The 18,548-nt window shown below is 42.4% G+C and overlaps 3 protein-coding genes across 5 annotated transcripts in view; 2 read left to right on the top strand and 1 right to left on the bottom strand.

Moving 5' to 3' along the window:
* The window catches only part of abcb11a (ATP-binding cassette, sub-family B (MDR/TAP), member 11a), a 36,372-nt gene extending 32,798 nt beyond the window's left edge, over positions 1-3,574 (top strand). The window contains exons 26-28 of the mRNA XM_063212958.1: positions 1,244-1,450; positions 2,117-2,263; positions 2,896-3,574. Coding sequence (XP_063069028.1) covers positions 1,244-1,450; positions 2,117-2,263; positions 2,896-3,096 — 555 coding nt within the window. The 3' untranslated portion in view covers positions 3,097-3,574. The remainder of the gene's footprint in view (positions 1-1,243; positions 1,451-2,116; positions 2,264-2,895) is intronic.
* Positions 3,575-7,539: 3,965 nt separating this feature from the next.
* Positions 7,540-9,832, bottom strand: LOC134461834 (glucose-6-phosphatase 2-like). Of its 2 annotated transcripts, none has more exons than XM_063214673.1 (5): positions 9,609-9,832; positions 9,305-9,414; positions 9,050-9,164; positions 8,802-8,923; positions 7,540-8,599 (listed from the first exon to the last, which is right to left on the bottom strand). In XM_063214673.1, the coding sequence occupies exons 1-5, from the start codon at positions 9,824-9,826 to the stop codon at positions 8,088-8,090; spliced, it is 1,077 nt and encodes a 358-aa protein (XP_063070743.1). In that variant the 5' UTR covers positions 9,827-9,832; the 3' UTR covers positions 7,540-8,087. The 2 variants fall into 2 exon arrangements, with proteins under 2 accessions (XP_063070743.1, XP_063070742.1); XM_063214672.1 differs by having other exon boundaries at positions 9,065-9,164; positions 9,609-9,826.
* A 1,266-nt stretch (positions 9,833-11,098) lies between these two features.
* Positions 11,099-18,325, top strand: spc25 (SPC25 component of NDC80 kinetochore complex). Of its 2 annotated transcripts, XM_063214079.1 has the most exons (8): positions 11,104-11,212; positions 14,786-14,859; positions 15,267-15,440; positions 15,779-15,841; positions 16,005-16,151; positions 16,345-16,449; positions 17,095-17,193; positions 18,093-18,325. In XM_063214079.1, exons 3-8 carry the CDS (start codon positions 15,290-15,292, stop codon positions 18,218-18,220), a joined length of 693 nt encoding a protein of 230 aa, XP_063070149.1. In that variant the 5' UTR covers positions 11,104-11,212; positions 14,786-14,859; positions 15,267-15,289; the 3' UTR covers positions 18,221-18,325. The 2 variants fall into 2 exon arrangements, with proteins under 2 accessions (XP_063070148.1, XP_063070149.1); XM_063214078.1 differs by lacking the exon at positions 14,786-14,859 and having other exon boundaries at positions 11,099-11,212.
* Positions 18,326-18,548: the final 223 nt, after the last annotated feature.

The raw sequence follows: 18,548 nt of genomic DNA, 5'->3' as shown, positions 1-18,548 counted from the left end.
GGTGTATTTAATTGGTTTTGAATAACATTAGAAAGTAGAAATACAATCGAATGGAGTGAGCTTGAATGGTTGAAAGAAATGTACCAGCATTTGAAAACTGAGTACACCAGCATTGCTGATTTAAGTTCTTATACCCACCTTTAAAGGTTTTTTGGTGCCTCCCTTTGGCAAATGAATGAAACTGATTTCTCTTCTAATAGGTTCCCCCACCCCCACACTCCCCACATAATGTGAATATTCTGTAAAATCCAACACTGCAATTACTGTACTTTGAATGATGCCTGAGTATAGCTGAGGTGTTCCCGCTAGTGATGGCAGTCTGACACCGGCGCGCCGGAACGTGTTTCAAACCATCAACAGCGAAAACCATAAAACCACTGTTCCGTAGTTTGCTTCAGTACGGGAAAAACATGTGATATTTATGAAACAGTAAGCTGTTTCATTTTTCCAAAATCAGCTGCAGTGTTTCGCGCTGCCACACGAACCAGCAGGTGCACGCATTCATGAGTTTGGCCCGTTGCAGAGCCGTCTGACAGGTTGCAGTGGGGAGAATAGAGATTTTATTATTTACTGTAGGCCTAGGCTATAGGTCAAAGTCCCACTTGATAGACAAGTAGACAACATCATCATAAGTTATGAACATAACAAGGAGAAGACATTAATGTTCAGCAACGCTTTATTCTGATCGCCCAAAAATAGGCTAATAATAAATGAATAAATAAATAATTGTGGTATCGCCTTTTAATGTCGTCTACCTCAACTGCCTCATCAGTAGCCTAAAATGTCAAATGTCTGCAAGTTAGTGTGTAAAAGTATGAGCTCAGTCCAATATTGAGAGTAATATCGCAGATGATGAGGGCACAACATCTCAATTTATCTAATTGAGCCCGTTTAATTGCAAACATGGCTTTTCACCAGGAGAGGGCCCTGTTACTGAAGCTTCAAGTACTAACCCATTTTTTGAAGCAATGTGCCTAAATGGTTCAGAGCTTCAAAAAGCTTCATTTGCCCATCACTAGTTCCCGCCCAGTCCGTCCCCCTCGGGGCCACAAACTCACCACCTCCTAGTGCTACCGATAGTATGAGGCTTTGGGAGGGAGGCTTACTAAGTGTCCCTGCCACACTCTGCTAGTTGGCCTCCGTTACATGAGAATGAATACTTTTTTATTTGATTGATTGATTGATTAATTGATTGGTGTATTTATTTATAGATTGCTTGATTGATTCCTTCCCTTGTGTGAAGTTGATAGATGGGTGCCCGTCGCGGGCGGTCAGCGTGCCGTTCCTGAGGGCTCAGATCGGCATCGTATCCCAGGAGCCTGTGCTGTTCGACTGCAGCATAGCGGAGAACATCGCCTACGGAGACAACACGCGCACCGTCACCACCGAGGAGATCACCGAGGCGGCCAGGAAAGCTTTCCTCCACGACTACGTCACCTCACTGCCACAGGTGACGAGTCACAACTTGGGTTTCTTTTCAACTTCTTTGCATCACCTTATGCTTATGTACAAAGTATATTAAACTCATGTAGCTTAATAGAAGGGAAATCAGAACTTTAATGTATGTACAGATATTTTCGCTTAATTCACAATTGTACATGATGTAACAAAAGGAAACATCATGCAAAATGAATATCATACACTTTCTAACTACGGTATATGTCCAGCAGTTTGATCACAGGATGAGAGAAACACAAGAACATCAGCCAAGTCAATCACACAACATAAGCAAACTGCAATATCAGCCAGTCATGGAGTTCAGAATGTCCATTCATATCAAGCAGAACTTACTAAAAAGCTGTTTACACGTATGTGGATAGTTTTGGAAGCACATTGGTTTTGGCCTCTCGTTTACACTTAAACAGAGTTTTAGAATGCACATTTCAAAACTCAGTTTTTTCAACAACAAAAAAAGAAAGAAAAAGACTCCATTTAGGGCGCTAAAATGGTCCAGCTACAATGGAGGTTTTATTTTTATCGACATGTCGTGTTTACATATAAAAGGATAAAAAATATCCGATATTTAAAAATATCCGTAGTTATGTAACCAACACGTGTTACACATGTTAACCAGCACGTGTTAAGAGCTGTGATTGTTGTGTGTATTCCCATGCAGGGTTATGATACGCAGGTGGGGGCCCAGGGCTCTCAGCTGAGTAGGGGCCAGAAGCAGCGCATAGCCATCGCCAGAGCCATCGTCAGGAACCCCTGCATACTGCTGCTGGACGAGGCTACCTCCGCACTCGACACGGAGAGTGAGAAGGTGAGGACACACACACACACACACACACACACACACACACACACACACACACACACACACACACACACACACACACACACACACAGTGTATGTGATGTACAAACACAGGCAGACCCACGATTCCCCAAATAGGTAGCTCATTAGTAAAATCATTAGTGCTGCTGAGAACATACTGTGCAGATGACAGGAATCTTCTATTTCTGATGACAGAATCTGCTGTTTAGTGACGCCAATGCGAGTGCAGCATTCATCTAAAGATCTTTTCCAAAATGATACTGTACCTCTGGAAATGAGCTTGTTTTACACCTCCCCTGGGGTTGAATACTTGCATTTCACCGTTCTGAAGTTCTTTCAGCCGTTCGCCTTGTCTGGTGATTTTAGTTCTAGTTCCAAGCCAGCAACTATCATTGAATCTTATGGGACCAGCTAGCAAGCAAGCAAGCAGTATTCTTCTAAAGATCATCTTCTCTGTCTCTGTCTCTGTCTCTGTCTCTGTCTCTGTCTCTGTCTCTCTCTCTCTCTCTCTCTCTCTCTCTCTCTCTCTCTCTCTCTCTCTCCCTCTCTCTCTCTCCCTCCCTCTCTCTCTCTCTCTCTCTCTCTCCATCCCTCCCTCCCTCTCTCTCCCCCCACAGACAGTGCAGGTGGCTCTGGATGCGGCCAGGCAGGGCCGTACCTGCATCACCATCGCCCACCGGCTCTCCACCATCCAGTCGGCCGACATCATCGCCGTCATGTCCCAGGGCGTGGTCATCGAGCAGGGCACGCATGAGGAGCTGATGGCCCTCAAGGCAGCCTACTACCAGCTGGTCACCACCGGGGCACCCATCAGCTGAAGCACCTGTGGACCATGGCTGTTTCCCAATGTCCAGTGCTCTAGCTTTGTGATTGAATACTCCCAATACGCCCAGTGATTGAATACTGTTTGGTGAACACCGCGAAGCATCCAATCACTGGGCGTTTCACGTCCTAGCAAAGCTAGAACACTGGACATTGGGAAACAGCCCATATTGTTAGGTTTCCCGTTTACAAACATGCACACTGTGATGCTAAGATGCCAATCACATGATGAGCGCATGTTTCGAGCGACAGCAGTTTCCAAGCAATCAGACTTTGCAGGCGGATCCTCAGCTGCGTGCACAGACAGGAATGTTTCGTATACAAGAAACTGCTCATTCCCAGTTTGACTTACCTTTCTCACTGTATCGTTTTTGTTTTATCTTGTAAAAAAATGATTTCATGAAAGTATTTATTACAGTAATGTATTTATATTCTCTTATTTAGATTTCCTGACAACATTAAATCACTTGTATGTTCCCAGCTGCTGGTTAAATTGTGAAAAGACAGGCTTAAATTTTGATTTGCAATGGTAAGAAGTTGAACAAAATTCCTAACAATCAAATGCAGTGTAAACAAACACCAGCAAACGCCAGCAGTAGTGCTAACAATGCATTGGCATTACACAGAGATATTTACACACACACACACAAATACACACACTACATACAGTTTTCAGTTACATACTATGCTGTTTGTAATAATGAAAGTTATTGGTCATCTCATTTCAGTCATACACACACACACACACACACACACACACACACACACACACACACACACACACACACACACACACACACACACACACACACACACACACACACACACACACACACACACACACACACACACACGCACACGTGCGCACACACACACTTTGCACAATGTTTCTGTCTAGTCTCCTTACCCTAAACCCACTGAGATGTAATGACTTCATAAACGTGTCCGCTTCCATGAAGGGTTTTATGTTGTATCAAATGTGTTCCATCTCTCCATAATCGTTGCACAATATTGCCCTCTATTGCCAGGAGCCAGGTGCTTGTGTTGCTTGTAATCTCAAGGGGAAAGTGGTGTCACACTGGGCATTGTACTGTATTTGTTGTGGAGGTGAGGACCAATTGTTTAGAGCTTCATTTTCTATATACCAACTGAAAAGGAGTTCAATTTCCAGACAGATATGGCATCATGTGACTGTTAACCTACCATTGTGCTTTTACCTGTGAATTTCTTAATGTAAATCGGTGTATTTTGCATCAGCAGAATAGGACTATAGTAGTAGTATTTGCATAGTAAGAAAATTTACATTTTATATGATAATAAAAACACACTACGTTGATAATGTTTTGTTACATAATTACTTTGACAAGGCAGTCCATATTTAGCACTAGAGACATCAGCTCCTTGTTAATACTGCTTCAGTAAAAACGGCCACTAACAGACCACAAGGCCTCCAGTATGCCGTGCATTACCTGCCTGTAGACCTGATGACCCCATCCTGTCTGTTGCTATGGTGCTCTCTCTCTCTCTCTCTCTCTCTCTCTCTCTCTCTCTCTCTCTCTCTCTCTCTCTCTCTCTCTCTCTCTCTCTCTCTCTCTCTCTCTCTCTCTCTCTCTCTCTCTTACACACACACACACACACACACACACACACACACACACACACACACACACACACACACACACACACACACACACACACACACACACACACACACACACACACACATCCTTGTACATGCAGATGCACACGTACATCCATGGTGGTGGTACTTAAGGCAAAGGAGATGCTTACGGAATGGCTACTGTGGATACCAAAAAGTGGGCTCACCTCACTCAACTTAAAGCTTGTGTAAGTGTGGACAGAAGCTGGGCTAGTTTCCTGGTGATGCCTAATGGCCATACATACACACGAGCCAGTGGAAGCACGGTTAAGTGTCCTTACATAATATGCATTTTATACGAATCCTTCATCTATGGTCGCCTACCAAATGTATTTGGACGGACAGATTATATAACTAACTAATGGATCCGGTCTGTCCAGTGTGGCAAAAACAAACCACTGTCTCTCCTCATATGACACCAAAGGGAGCAGTTTATGGGAAAAATAATCTGAAAAACAATTAGTCTTGAAGGGTATTTTATCAAAAGAATAGTGGACAATGATGTGTGTGGGGGTGAGAAAATTATTGCATTATGCACTGTTTAATTTCATAATTATGTATAATATCTTAGGGACGATACACTCGTAACTATAGACTCCTATCACGATTCGGTTCATATCACGATTTTTGTCCTACGGTTCGATACACCCCATGATTTCACATTTGCCAGGATTATAAAATAAAATTAAGACTAAAACCTATGGTAGTTTATAGGTAGAATAGGGTACAAGAGGCTACTAATAATTTTCAAACGTTAAAATATATTGATGAGCTTTAAGCTTTAAGCTTGGAAGCACTATCACTTCATATCATGTGGTTGCTTTCTGGACTCATGGGTAACAAAACTTTGAAAGGGGCGTATCTCGATACTGCCTCCTTGTATTGCAGTACAGTATTGTGACTGTGTATCATGATTTCTCGGTTTGATACAATATCATTACAGCCCTAATAATATCATGTATGATGTATTGACGTATTTTCTGTGATTGGTGTTTATCTCATGAAGAAAAACACACGTTTGCATACCAGCAAACTGTTTAATTGAATTTAATGAACAACAAAAATGGCTCAATAGACAGTGCCAAAGTATGTACCTTTATTTCCCAAGAAGCCAGATGCCGCATGACTAATGCTTTTGTTACAAGTAGATTGGACTACTGTAATACACTGTTGTCTGGTCTTCCAAAAAAGAAAATGGATGACCTGCAGCCTATTTAATATTCAGCTGCAAGAATTTTCACAAAGACCAAGACAGGGCATACACTGTACTGCCAAAAAAAAACATTTGAGGGGCTCTTTTTCAAAATGAGATATACACCATTTTTTCATTTCAATAGCCTATTGGAATTGACTGTTAAGAAGTCGTATCATATATCTGTGTCTTCTTGCCATTCAAATGTTTTGAGAACAAACTTGTTAAAACTCTATAAAAATGCATTTTGCAATGCAATTCAATGGAATGCCCAATACAAAAATGTCAATTCCCCAACATTCTACAAAATGGATATATGTCATTTTGGAAAAGATCTCTTCATTTGCTAACCTGCCTTGTAATGCATGAACTTGTGTGCCACCCCCTTCCTAACCCATAGGGTGCAATATGATGTCGGTCCGTCCAGCTACTGCAGCCTCAATGTTTGCAGCTACTACAGCCTCAACTCTTCTGGGAAAGCAGTCCACAAGATTGAGGAGTGTGTATAGTAATTGTTGACCATTCTTCCAAAAGTGCATTGATGAAATTACAAAAAGACAACTCACTGTCAAAATGCCACTGGATGAAGAATGCTTTTAGCATCAATGAAAAACATTTTGCTTCTTGAGTAGACCATCAGGATGTCTCAGAAATCGTGCAAAGAAGCAGTTTAACTTAATGGTGCAGTCCCTGCCGTAGTGAATCTACGACAATAATCTAACAGTAGTCCAATTATAGTACTGTAACATTTGCATTGTAATTTAGGATAGGGGGTAAGGATTATACCGTTGTTCGTGTAACATGCAGGGCCATTGACAGCTTCTGCCCTGGCCAAAGTCATCTGAAAGCGCCACCATCAATACATACAATTGGGCCCCTTTTTTCTCCATGCCTGGTACAACTAACCCGTTTGTCCATCCCTGTTGGCTTCCCTGATTACATACAGTAGAATGCATTTTATTGTTATTATACACATGCGTACAATGTGTAATATTATGTATTCTATGTACATACTGTATGTGCAAGGAGATCTCATTACAGAAATCAAAAATACAAGTATGTCATTTTAACAATTGTGTGTAAGAACCCAAAATTCTCATAGGCACACTACAAAGGCGACCACAGTGTAACCAAAGCAGAAACGGACTTCTGCTATTACAGTCTATGGGAGTTTGTATACAAACATTAGACATATCAGAGGTAAGGTTATTACTATGGAAGTTTATTACTATCAGTATTTATTACAATTACTGTTACACTGCCAAATCCACCCTCAGGAGACACTTTCTCTATTGATAATCATTATTGGTGTGTGTTTGAATGCTTTTGGATGCTGGGATTAAATGAAAGAATTTTAAACAAAGCAAACACAATTATATGAGGATGTTGTTTTTTTCTGGTGATTTTTCAGGATTTTAACACTATTGCATGGTAAATAAAAAGCTTACTTCAGCAATGGTTTAATTATTTTTAAGTACACCTAAGTACACAATGTCTTCAAAAACTTTAGGGTACAACAAGCTTGAAAACAAAGATCTTTATTTGTCAATTTTCCATTTACAGAGAAAGCACTTCATAGTACCAGCACATTCTAGGAGTATTTACAAAAAAAGTGTGTGACGCTTTTCTTAAAGCATTAATCAACATTAGATGCTGCATAAAAACACTGTGCAATAAAACAAAGGCAAATAGGCCTAATTGTGATTTTACATGTCATTGCTGTAACTATACATAAGCTTAGACAGTATGTAAACAGCTTTAAAAAACACTCTCAACTATTTTATCACCATTTTATAACCGTTTCAACAGCTCTTTAGAATAATTTTCAAATGTTTTTTTTTCATGACATCCTGTCCTTGCAACATCCATAAGCTTTGACAGCATGTAGACAACATATAAAAACAATCACAACTATTTTTAATGACAAAACATTGTTTGTCTCTTGCTTTTTCCATAACAAAATCATTTTCAAATGCTTTTTAAGCACAGAAAGGACACCCGGCTCCTGGATGACATCCAAGCATTAAATAATTGTTTCAGCATAAAACAACATTCAATCATTTTGCCTTCTTTCAGTAAAAAAATCAATAACATCCTGCCCTCGGATGACATAGTTTATTTTCCCCCTTCACAGTTCAGTCCAGTCTCTTCTCCGGGTCCCCGATGAGGAGGTGCACGCAGTAGGGGATGAGTGCCACCACGCTGAGTGGCACCACGGCGCTCTTGCAGAAGGACAGCGTGTAGAAGAGCGCCTCGGTGTGCGTGGGCACCTTGATGAGGTCGTAGAGCTGCAGTGTGGTGAGCGTGGCGGCCAGGCAGGTCAGCTTGAAGCGCGGCCGGTAGCCGTTCTTGCCCTTGCAGCTCTTGAGGAACATCTGGGAGTTGATGGCCAGGCCCAGGCCAAACAGGGCGCCCAGGTTGCGGACCAGGCCGGCGAAGGGAGTGGTGTCCAGGTGGATCCAGTCCGGGTTGGCGCACCACTTCTTGGCTTTGGTAATGGACCAGAGCAGGTCGATGTGGATCATCTTGAGCAGGAAGTAGAAGCTGAGGGCGAAGGAGAAGAGGAAGAGGCTGGTGTGCAGGTAGACCTTGAAGCTGGCCGTGTGGATGGACGGGATGTGCTCGAACGCCTCAGCCACCAGCATACCTGGCAGAAGAAATATATACACAACACCACTCTATGAGGAAAAACATAATCATAACCTCACTACGTAAGATAACATAACATCACCACACTGACAACATAACACACATAGCAGAACACATAATGACTTGAGATATCACAATATCACTGAATAACAAAATATCACAGAAAAAAGAGGTCTGTCTGACTGTGGGGCATACCGTACCTGCTAGAACCCCAAGGATGACTTGATGAGGGAAGTGAGTGGCAATGAACACTCTCGAGACACAGACACTGATCTGAATGACCCAGAATGCAATCCAGAGAAATGACCACACAAGGCGAAACCTACACATTTTTAACAAACAAACAAACAAACAAACAAATCAACAACTCACTTCTGGATGCTCGACTTGTGTCAAACTTCAAACAATAATATTAAATGTATGGAGAATACGCCCTGTACAACCGTACCTCTGCGCTTCTTGCTGTGTGATGGTGTCATTAGCCGGTCTTGTGAAATTGACGACAGATGTGACCATTACATACCAGACACAAGAGGAACCCATAGCATGGCCGGACGGGCTTCCTGCAAAACAAAAATGGCATCCTTTGTATCACACTTCAGTTTTTAATCTGTTGCATTTATTAATCGAGCACATAAAAGGACAAATGTTTTTTTTTCAACATGGAAAGGTAAAAGCTGATGCAGTATTCTTGTAAATGTACCTGGTCCTGTTTCACAGGTTATGTGGAACTGCTCAATCTGAGGTAGAGAATGGTTCTGGTAGAAATGAGTTTCCTGAACCCACCAGTACGGCCGATGTCCAAACAAAATCCTGCAAACAAAATCCTGCGTTATTAAAAAATATATATTTCACATCCATATAATTAACACCAGTAGACTAACAGACAGAAAAGGCCTTCCAGTGACAGAGAGAGAGAGAGAGAGAGAGAGAGAGAGAGAGACAGAGAGAGAGACAGGGAGAGAGATAGACAGAGAGAGAGAGAAAAGAGAAGCAAACCAACATGCCATTTGAAAATGAGGTTCAGCCAGTCCCCAATCACAGCCACCCAGATCATCTTGGTCCCCACAATCTGACTGAGCTGGAACCACAGGGGGAAGTAGAGGGAGAAGATGTTGCGGGGGTCCCCCACCGAGGACATGAAGTTGAGGAAGTCATGGTAGTCTTTGTAGTTGCTCTGGAGGTGCTGGATGACCTGCACCCCACTACTGTGGATGAAGTCCATCGGAGGCTACAGTAGCACGCCGCCAACGCACGCACGCTCACAGGCCTCCCTGCTTTTCTGTTCACAGACAGCGTGGCCCCATGGATGGCTTAGTCACCCAGAGTGTTGGTCGCCTCTACTATTGCAGCAGGGGGTTTTATACCTCAGGCCAGCGAGCCACGCTTATTTAACGGCATGATGCTACGTGGGCTGACGATGCGCAAGGGGAGGGGATGGGTATGGGGATGGGATTGGGCCATTTCATGGACTGCATTAGATGAAACTCAGCATTTTGAGGCGGAGTGCCTGCACCTGTCTACATGATAATTGTGTGGACATTAGTTTTTCCACAAAAGCTTTTATTGGTTAAATATTAGCCATTTCCCACCAAGCCTGGGGACTGTGTGTTCAAACATGGAGTCGAGCCTTGTCGAATAACAAGTTAACACGCCTCATGTTTTGTAACTACATTAAAGCTAAATGACTGGTTTGTCTAATATAATAAACACATTTTAATATAGGTATTTAATTGCTTGTATTAATTTCAGGTAAGCATTGACATTGGCTGCAAAATGATTCCTGTTCAGAACCATTTGCTAAGGGAGAATACAAACATGCTATTAATACTACAATACGACAATACTACAATATTAATACTACAGACGGGCCTACAGCACCAGTAGACTACTGAAAAGGTTGACAATGTTAAATTAAAAAAGCCTAATAATTATATTTCACATTGAGGTAGGCCTGTAGGCCTAGGCCTACGTAGCTTACATTTGTGGGTGAAATTGCTGTCATCTGTAGTAGGCCTAGGCCTATTCTTCATCATGATATTTTTTTAGCCTTTCTGCCTTCCATAAACACTACACGTTTGTACAAAACCCTTACTGCCGTTTCGACAATTCAATGCCAATGGACAAATAGAACTATCTATGGGTTATTTTAATCAAGTTTATCAAGCCCTCGGCCTTTTGGGAGTTACATCGACCGACCACTAGATGTCGAACAACTGCAGATGTCGAGTTGACTGAAGGGAATGAATGGGCGACGTCGGATTTTTATGGACAAATTAAGTAGGAACATGTATGTTGAATTAATATGGGGATAATTGTAGTAGTCAATAGCACATTCCATGATTAAATAATATTTTGGAAAAATGTAATATTATATGTAAAAATGAAAAGATGCGTGAAACCACAGACATATATGATGTCTGCATAGCCTTTCTACCTCTATAAATCCTCTCTGATGTCTGTGCGTGAAACACTTTTGTTTGCAACTAACGTCATTTCCTAAGAAATCGTCACTTCCGCCCAATTCGTTGACTGCGGCGGCGCGTATTTTTGAAAAATTGTTCACCATCCCAAAGATTATTGTCAACGTTTCAAGAAATACCAATCTAAGGTAACATTTTAATATATCAATTGCTGCCGATATCACTACCATATACTTTTTAACATACGCTTAGATATTGGGTTATTTTGAATCGCCACCACCGTGCTTATTTTGGGTGTTGTTGGTGTTAGCTTAGCTGGCATTTGCTGGAAGTGGTGAGTTCCTTTGCTTGACAGCGATAGAGTTCTGTCACAGACCTGTATTTAATACAGGTCTGTGGTTCTACTATGTAGCAGCTAGGATAAAAACAAACCGCAACGAAAGCAGCTGAACGCTCGTCGATTATTGGATCACTTCATTTAACATATCCCTTTGGTTGTCGGTCTTCTTGCCACTTTAACTTGCATTCTGCACCTAGCAATGCAACAAAACATGTTCAGCTCTTCGACCTCAACATAGACAAATAAGAGAAAGAACCATGGCATAGTACCTCCTTATGTTGAAAGCCTTATTAGTGCCTGTGTCTGTATCGTGTATGTAGTATTCATGGGTGCGTATTGCCAAAAGCAAATTTAGTTTCTTTCCTGAATATGTCAATTTGAGAAAGTGGTTTTGTTCTCCAGCAGGCGCGTCGAGAGACCTGGGCATTCGGGGCTACAGCCCCGGATCTCTGGGGATTAGCCCCGAATCTCTCTGGACTGGGGATGAATATTAAAATATGTATAATAATAATAATATGATTAAGAAGAAGAAAAATAGTAGAGAAGAGTCCGGGACCCACACTTTGAGCAGTGATACCGCTCCTGTCATTAGGCTTATGCAACTTTGTAACCAGCACAGGACCGCCGATTCTGACGTATGATATGTAAATATGGAAACTGTACAAATAAACAACTTTCCAACCCGAAGCGCATCCACCTTGTTAGTAGATCTAGCCTCGTGTGTGACTCCTGCTGCTGTCAACAATCACGGTTTCCGTTCTATGTGCTGCCACAGAGCAGGCGGGTCGTGGTTTATGAAAAAAAATCTGGTAATGTTTAATATCACGATACTCAATGACATCTGGAATAGCTGTAGGGATCCCATTTCATTTATTTTTTTTTAGCAGATAGGCACAATGTTGACATTTTCCTCTCATTTTAGGCATCCCACTTTCACAACTATATTAGCTGTCTCTATCAAAACTGCGATCACCTTCTAGACGCGCCACATACTATACTCAGGATGTCATTTGTCTGCTGCGTACCATCGAGCACCCGACAGGAAGTAACGAGAACCTCCCGCAGTGCATGTACAGCGAGCTTGAATAGTGCCGCCTAATAATGTGTGTTACTGGACATCTTGAGCTTGAGTTTGGACACCAACCACACTCCGACTGTAACTAAAGCGATATGCACTCGATGTCAGAAGGCACTCTGGATTCACCTGGATAATCCTCATCAAGTCGGTATCGATTCAGGGTTGCGCTCTAGTTTTTACGAAGTCCTATCAGCCCTCACGTCGCTCTCGCGCTGATCACCATCCTAACAACACTAGACACTGTTAGTAGTAATCATGCTCTCTCCCTCCTCCCCCCCCCACAAACCCCCAACTATCACCCAAACATCCTCATCTATTAAACAGAGTAGTATCATAGACTTACCTACCCTGATACAGATACTGAGACAAACGACAACATTACGAGCTTATTCTTCATTGCGTGGCACGATATCACTAACAATAAGAGGGTAACTACGGAATGCTATTATTTAGCGCAGTATGGAGCCTTACCCTTCGCCGCTGGCTTTAACCGTAATATATGGCGGTTGCTGTAATCCATCATGATAGTATTGAAGGTGTTGTACAACCCCCAGCCATTCACAGTTCACGGTGTGTTGTCGCATGCATTATCCTAGCTACTTAGGTTAGCTGGTTAAAAGTCTTCCGTGCGCCAAGCTAAGCAAACTATTGGTAGAGACCTGCCTGAAGGTAGAAACTATGGCGTATGTCGATGTAAGTCCGCGTTAGCGAGCTTCTCCCTGGAAGCTCCAGCTTAACTCCTAGTTCCATTGAAAAGATGACATTACTACTACAAGGTGGTGTGAAGCAATTACGGCACAGTTAGTATTGATTGCACGCTCTTGGAGACTAAGTCAAAACTCACACAACTCTAATCATCTGCTCCACCCACTCCCTGTTGACGAGCCTCTCACCCCGTCCAAGTCAACACAAACCGTCCCCATATCCGTCGACTACCACGCTACACCTCTCACGTATACCATGGCAGCTAATCCTCACACTGCTCGGAACAACCACGCTAGCAGCAACTCCTCCATTACAAGCTACTTCAATAGAAATTCAAAATGACGGCCATTATTTTGAATTATTAGGGCTGCACAAATGACATTGAAGACATTATTGTTCTGTTTGGATTATGATAGCCCCCCCATGATATTTTTGGACGGGGTAATGGTTCAGAGAATCTCTAATTTAAAACAGGGTATGGTCAATCAGCTGGCTTTCTTGCTCCTCGTCTCCCTGTGTGTGCGCGGCTTGTTCGTAGCTGTGTGTTTGCCTGGAGGTCGGTAGATATTGAGACGATTGTGCGAGTTTGATTGCTCCTTGTGTTTTGATTTAGGATGATGGAGGCAGTGGAGCTCGCGCATGAAAAATTGTCAATAGAACAAAGGTGTGGACAGTAGGGTGTATGATATGGCTTGCGCAAGACATTTTTGGGAGATTATGGTCCATCGGTCTGTCAACTAGCGCTCTCCTCTCCTGTGTGGGTGTGTGTGTGTGGTGGGGTGTGCGTGGTGCGTTTTGTCTGTCGCTTGTTTTTTGAGAGTTTGACGAACGAGTATGCCCAGCAGGACCCGGTCCCGTTTGGATGTTCTGCGCATGGTGATGTTCAGTATTTAATCATAATTTTTGTGATATCATATACTGTCTGCAGAGGAGAGCAAAACACCGTGGTTAGTGGCCTCGCCCCTCCATTGCGACTGACTGTGCAAGGGAGCAGCGCACTGTTTTGAGACAGCATAGGCAGAGCTTACATGTCATGTGTGTTACTGTAAATATGCCTATAGGCTAATAACGTAAGGCATGTTTTTTTCACTACCCTATGAGAGCTAATTCTCTCACAATATTCCACTAGGGCTAGGCCTACTCGGGCACTGTCGACTATTATATGCTGGTCTTTTTATTTTGCACTTAAGTAATCATGACGCCAAACACGACATTTATCCAAAACCAGTAGTTAGCGGCCTGCTTACTGTAACCACAATGAGGGTTGGACCTAAGGCTGGCGACATTGGGCCAATCAAGTAAAGAAACGGCAAGGATCCGTAATGAAAGTTTTAGCCTACACTGTCAAATGTGTGTAAAGATGGGGGAAAAACTGCCAATTTTAAGGCACTTGGTGTCAAATAAGTAACAATTTTCCCCTTTGTGTACGCCTAAGAACTGGCCCAATTTGACCTTATTTTCAAAAAACTCCGAACCGGATGGGGGGGGGGGAACCCCCCCCCTTCCGCACCAACCCCCCTCTCGGTCGCTTCGCTCCCTCGACTAGGCTGCCGCTCCACACTACATTTCTTTTCTTTTTTTTTTGCTGGGCTACAGCCCCGGATCTTTGCGCAACCTAATGACGCCCCTGTTCTCCAGGGTGGTATACACCACAGCCCTTTCTTCCTTGAAGAATATGTGGGTATACTAAGAAGTTCGCTGGTTCAATAGTAGTAAGTAAATCGTTTGACAAAAATCTAATTTAGAGTCCTCGTTTTCCTTTCTAAATGATGTGTACATGTATTTCTGTATCTGTTTAGCAGGTTTACCACTCACTGTTTTGGTAATTTAACTGAAATCAAACACGTTGGGACCCGACCGACACTAAGTTTTATGAAAATCTGTGTCAGTCGGGCCCCAGAGTGTCTGATTTCCCGTGAAATGACCTGTTGGTCAACTAAGCCTTGCTTATCACTTAACCATGTTTTTTAGTGTACCACTCAGTAGTAGAGCAGGCAGTATGTGGCTTTGTTTTGATTGTGTTTTGATTCACAGACAAACCTGCAAACTTGTCTTCTGAGGTTGCAATGCTTGTAACATGGTGAATTGACAATAATTTGCACCTTTTGACTTGTTGCAGATAGGACATTGTGATTCCAAAGCATGGCGTGTATTACCGACGTTGACTGTGTGGAATGCTTCAACACCACGCTGGAGGAGATCCGGAGCAAGCTGATGTCTTTGGTTGTCGCCCAGATTGACCAGCTGGAGGACTCAGGCCACACACACAGACAAGACGTGAAAGCCGGCCTTGGTGCGTTGCTTTATTTCACAGATTCAGAACAAGTTAATGAAGGGATCTGATATCTGTAACTGTTGGTTTGAACCATACAGTAATGGTGGAGAATCACTTACAGTTGTGGAGTGCTACCGGGAACTAGTACTTTGTAAAAGATGGTGCTGCTCTTTGTTGATAGGCTTAGTTCGTTTGAAAAGTTGTAGAATACCAAGGCACTCATCTTTGTAGTTAAAATGCCTTCATTTTAATGTTCATGTTATGCCCATTAAAATAAAAAAACATTTGAACTACAAAAGAAGAATGGCTTGATATTCTACAACTTATAAAATATACCGTAACATGATTGTTTCCAGAGCAATGCTGGCAGAAGGCGAAGGATGACACCATATTTAGAACCATGGGGATGTTCAGCCATGGTATGTGATGAACCTTTTTCAAGCCTAACATTTTGAACGGTTAGTCCTCGTATTTCAGTGACACTTATTTCTGTGAAACATATAACCAGACTGATCTTCCCAAACACCATACTCAGCAGCCAGTAGGCCATGCATTCATTATTATTTTCACCGTTTCATGAAGTCTTTGAAGAAAGCAACGTGTGTCTGAAAGAGAAGAGGCGAGAGCTGCCAGATCTCATCGCTGACACAGAGGAGAAGGGGCTGATTAAGGAGAGTCTGCAACAACGCATGGAGAGGCTGAGGGCGGAGCAAGCAAAGAGAAAAGAACGTACGGCTTCAAAAATATTAAGATGATTTTGATGAGTGATGATAAAAGTATTTAGAGTTCGGCTTGGTAATTTTGTATGCAACTACCTGATATAGATTTGATCAATTGTGTGGTGTGCAAATGTATTGTGTTTTGCTGGGTACCGAGGTCAGATAATCTAATGTGCTGTATTCTTGTTTTTTTCCCCCCCTAGTGGTCATGGCTCAAAACAAGGCAAACAAAAACCGGCTGAAAGAACTACACAGCATGTCTGGGTTGTACCAGAAGTATTTGGCTCTTGAGATCAGGAAGATTCATGGTGAGAGTTCCATCAACTGAAAAATAAAGTCTGCCCACCAAGCTCCCGTTTCTCTTAATGTAATGTAGTGACGTTTCGGGCAGCATGCCCTTCATTTGACCCTGGTCTGATAAAGGGCATGCTACCCTAAACGTCACTACATTAAATTAAGAGAAACGGGGCCCTACCGTGGCCAACCGGTGGGACGCTCGCCTTTGCCGATCCCTCCCCGTCTCTCTCCCAATTCGCTTCCTGTCCACTCACACTGTCCTGTCAAATGAAGTCGAAAAAGACCCCCAAAAAATCTTTAAATTAAAAGAAACGGGAGCTTGGTGTGAGGACCTTATTTTTCAGTTTTCATGTGACTGCTAGTCCTGCACCCAAAACTTTTTGAGACTGATGTGTGTGGTTTTTCCTTTGTTAAACCAAGACATCCATCAACAACATCAGTCCTCTTGCTTTGTACTGCAAAGGAGTTAAGCACAGTAACGATACAGTGTAAGCAACTTGACTTGTCTCTCCAGTTATTCTTCTTCGAGCTGCGGAAAGCATCCCCCAGTTGCTTACAACTTTTGGACAACACTAACTTGGATTTTAGAGCGCCTTTGGATCTTCTTGTTTCATTTGTTTTCACCTGAACTTTGTTCCTCTGTCTGTTGTGCCTAGGTGAGAAACTACAGTTTGTGTTCAGAAACATGGATCCCAAAGACCCAGAGAGCCCCTTCACCTTCATTCTGTCCATTAGTGATGAGGGGGTGTACAGGAGTATGTATGCTTTCAATCGATTCCTCTTTGTACATTGTGTAGTATTCAAACCATGTCAGACCCGCTACCACACTTGACTGTAAGCATGGGCTACTTTGCTCTGAACTACTCATTTGCTTGACACCATCTTAAAGCAAATGTGTTTCTCATGGTCTCGTCACTCGTCAGAGAGAAACACACTAAGGATATGGATTTCTGGATCCATGTCCAGTGATCTGACGACACCAAGATAAACAAATTTGTTTTAGATGGTGTCAAGCATGTATGGTCTTCAGCAAGTGAGTAGTACAAAAAAGTAAACCATGCTTACAGTCAAGCATTGTAGTGGGACTGACATGGTTTGGGGTAGTTGAATTCTGTCAACATTGGGAATTTCACCAAAAGAAACATGCATCTCAACATGTACTGTGACTAAAAAGAGAGAAGTCAACCCGGCGCTCAGGTGTGTGGAAAAAATGTGACTACTCAAGGTCATGATCCTCTCTATGGAATTTCAACATAGGGGTGTATTCACTTTTGTGCCACATTCATTTCACAAAAATCACAACAGATGTATTAAACTTACTCTCTGGATATTTTGGAAATAACTTGTGTTCTTATTGAAATATTGTTCATGATGTTACTTTTCAAAAGGGTTGTACTGTAGGACTGTGCATTAACTAAGCAACACATAGCAAGAGTTTGACATTTACAATTCTAATTGTTATATTGTACATATGTCATGCATATATTGTCTTTGCCTATGGGCTACTGTTGTCCACATACTTCTACTGCAGTGTGTCGATGTGATGTATTAATCACGTCATGTTGCTCGTTTTCTTCTTCTTCACTGGTTTTAAATGAAAATTATAAACTGATTCTGCAGTATTTTGTTCTTTACTTTGTATGTACCTCTTCAGTTGAATCCTGCAGTCCGCCACTGGAGTGCATGGCGGAGTTGGAGAAGAAGCTGAACGAGCTCAACAAATTCTCAGCCTTCATACCTAACGTCAGGAAAGCCTTCAAAGATCTCATCTCAGAACATTGAAGCATGACTATGCCACCTGACTGACCGGGATACCGCTTTTAAGATTTTACTTTAAGTTTGTCTGTCTTTAAATTAACCTTGTTTGTGTTTGTTTGTGTGACTTTTTTAAATAAAATTATTTTTATGTAAACATATCCTTGTATGAAAAATTGTGGCAAGCCCTCCATAAAGCAAACCAGTGTCCAACCAACGGACACAGTGACTGCACGCTAATAAGTACTAATAATTTTGAAGTGAAAGTAAAAGCCTACCTAGGAACCGTCAAACCGGCAAGCTTTGGGCTGTAAGTCTGTCGCCCTATCCGCTTACCCATGACTGCCCAATTGTC

This window comes from Engraulis encrasicolus, chromosome 13 (assembly GCF_034702125.1).
Source record: "Engraulis encrasicolus isolate BLACKSEA-1 chromosome 13, IST_EnEncr_1.0, whole genome shotgun sequence".
NCBI classification, from domain to species: domain Eukaryota; kingdom Metazoa; phylum Chordata; class Actinopteri; order Clupeiformes; family Engraulidae; genus Engraulis; species Engraulis encrasicolus.
This window is presented reverse-complemented; position numbering and strand designations above follow the sequence as displayed.

Bases quoted from the DNA above. Each gene is read 5' to 3' on its own strand.
- LOC134461834 (XM_063214673.1), bottom strand. From the start codon at position 9,826: ATGGACTTCATCCACAGTAGTGGGGTGCAGGTCATCCAGCACCTCCAG. The intron at 9,415-9,608 runs GCATGTTGGTTT...TTTTGTTTGCAG, and splicing joins CTGAACCTCATTTTCAAATG to GATTTTGTTTGGACATCGGC. The intron at 8,924-9,049 runs GTACGGTTGTAC...AAAAATGTGTAG, and splicing joins ACACAGCAAGAAGCGCAGAG to GTTTCGCCTTGTGTGGTCAT.
- spc25 (XM_063214078.1), top strand. From the start codon at position 15,290: ATGGCGTGTATTACCGACGTTGACTGTGTGGAATGCTTCAACACCACG. The intron at 15,441-15,778 runs GTGCGTTGCTTT...GATTGTTTCCAG, and splicing joins AGACGTGAAAGCCGGCCTTG to AGCAATGCTGGCAGAAGGCG. The intron at 16,450-17,094 runs GTGAGAGTTCCA...TGTTGTGCCTAG, and splicing joins TGAGATCAGGAAGATTCATG to GTGAGAAACTACAGTTTGTG.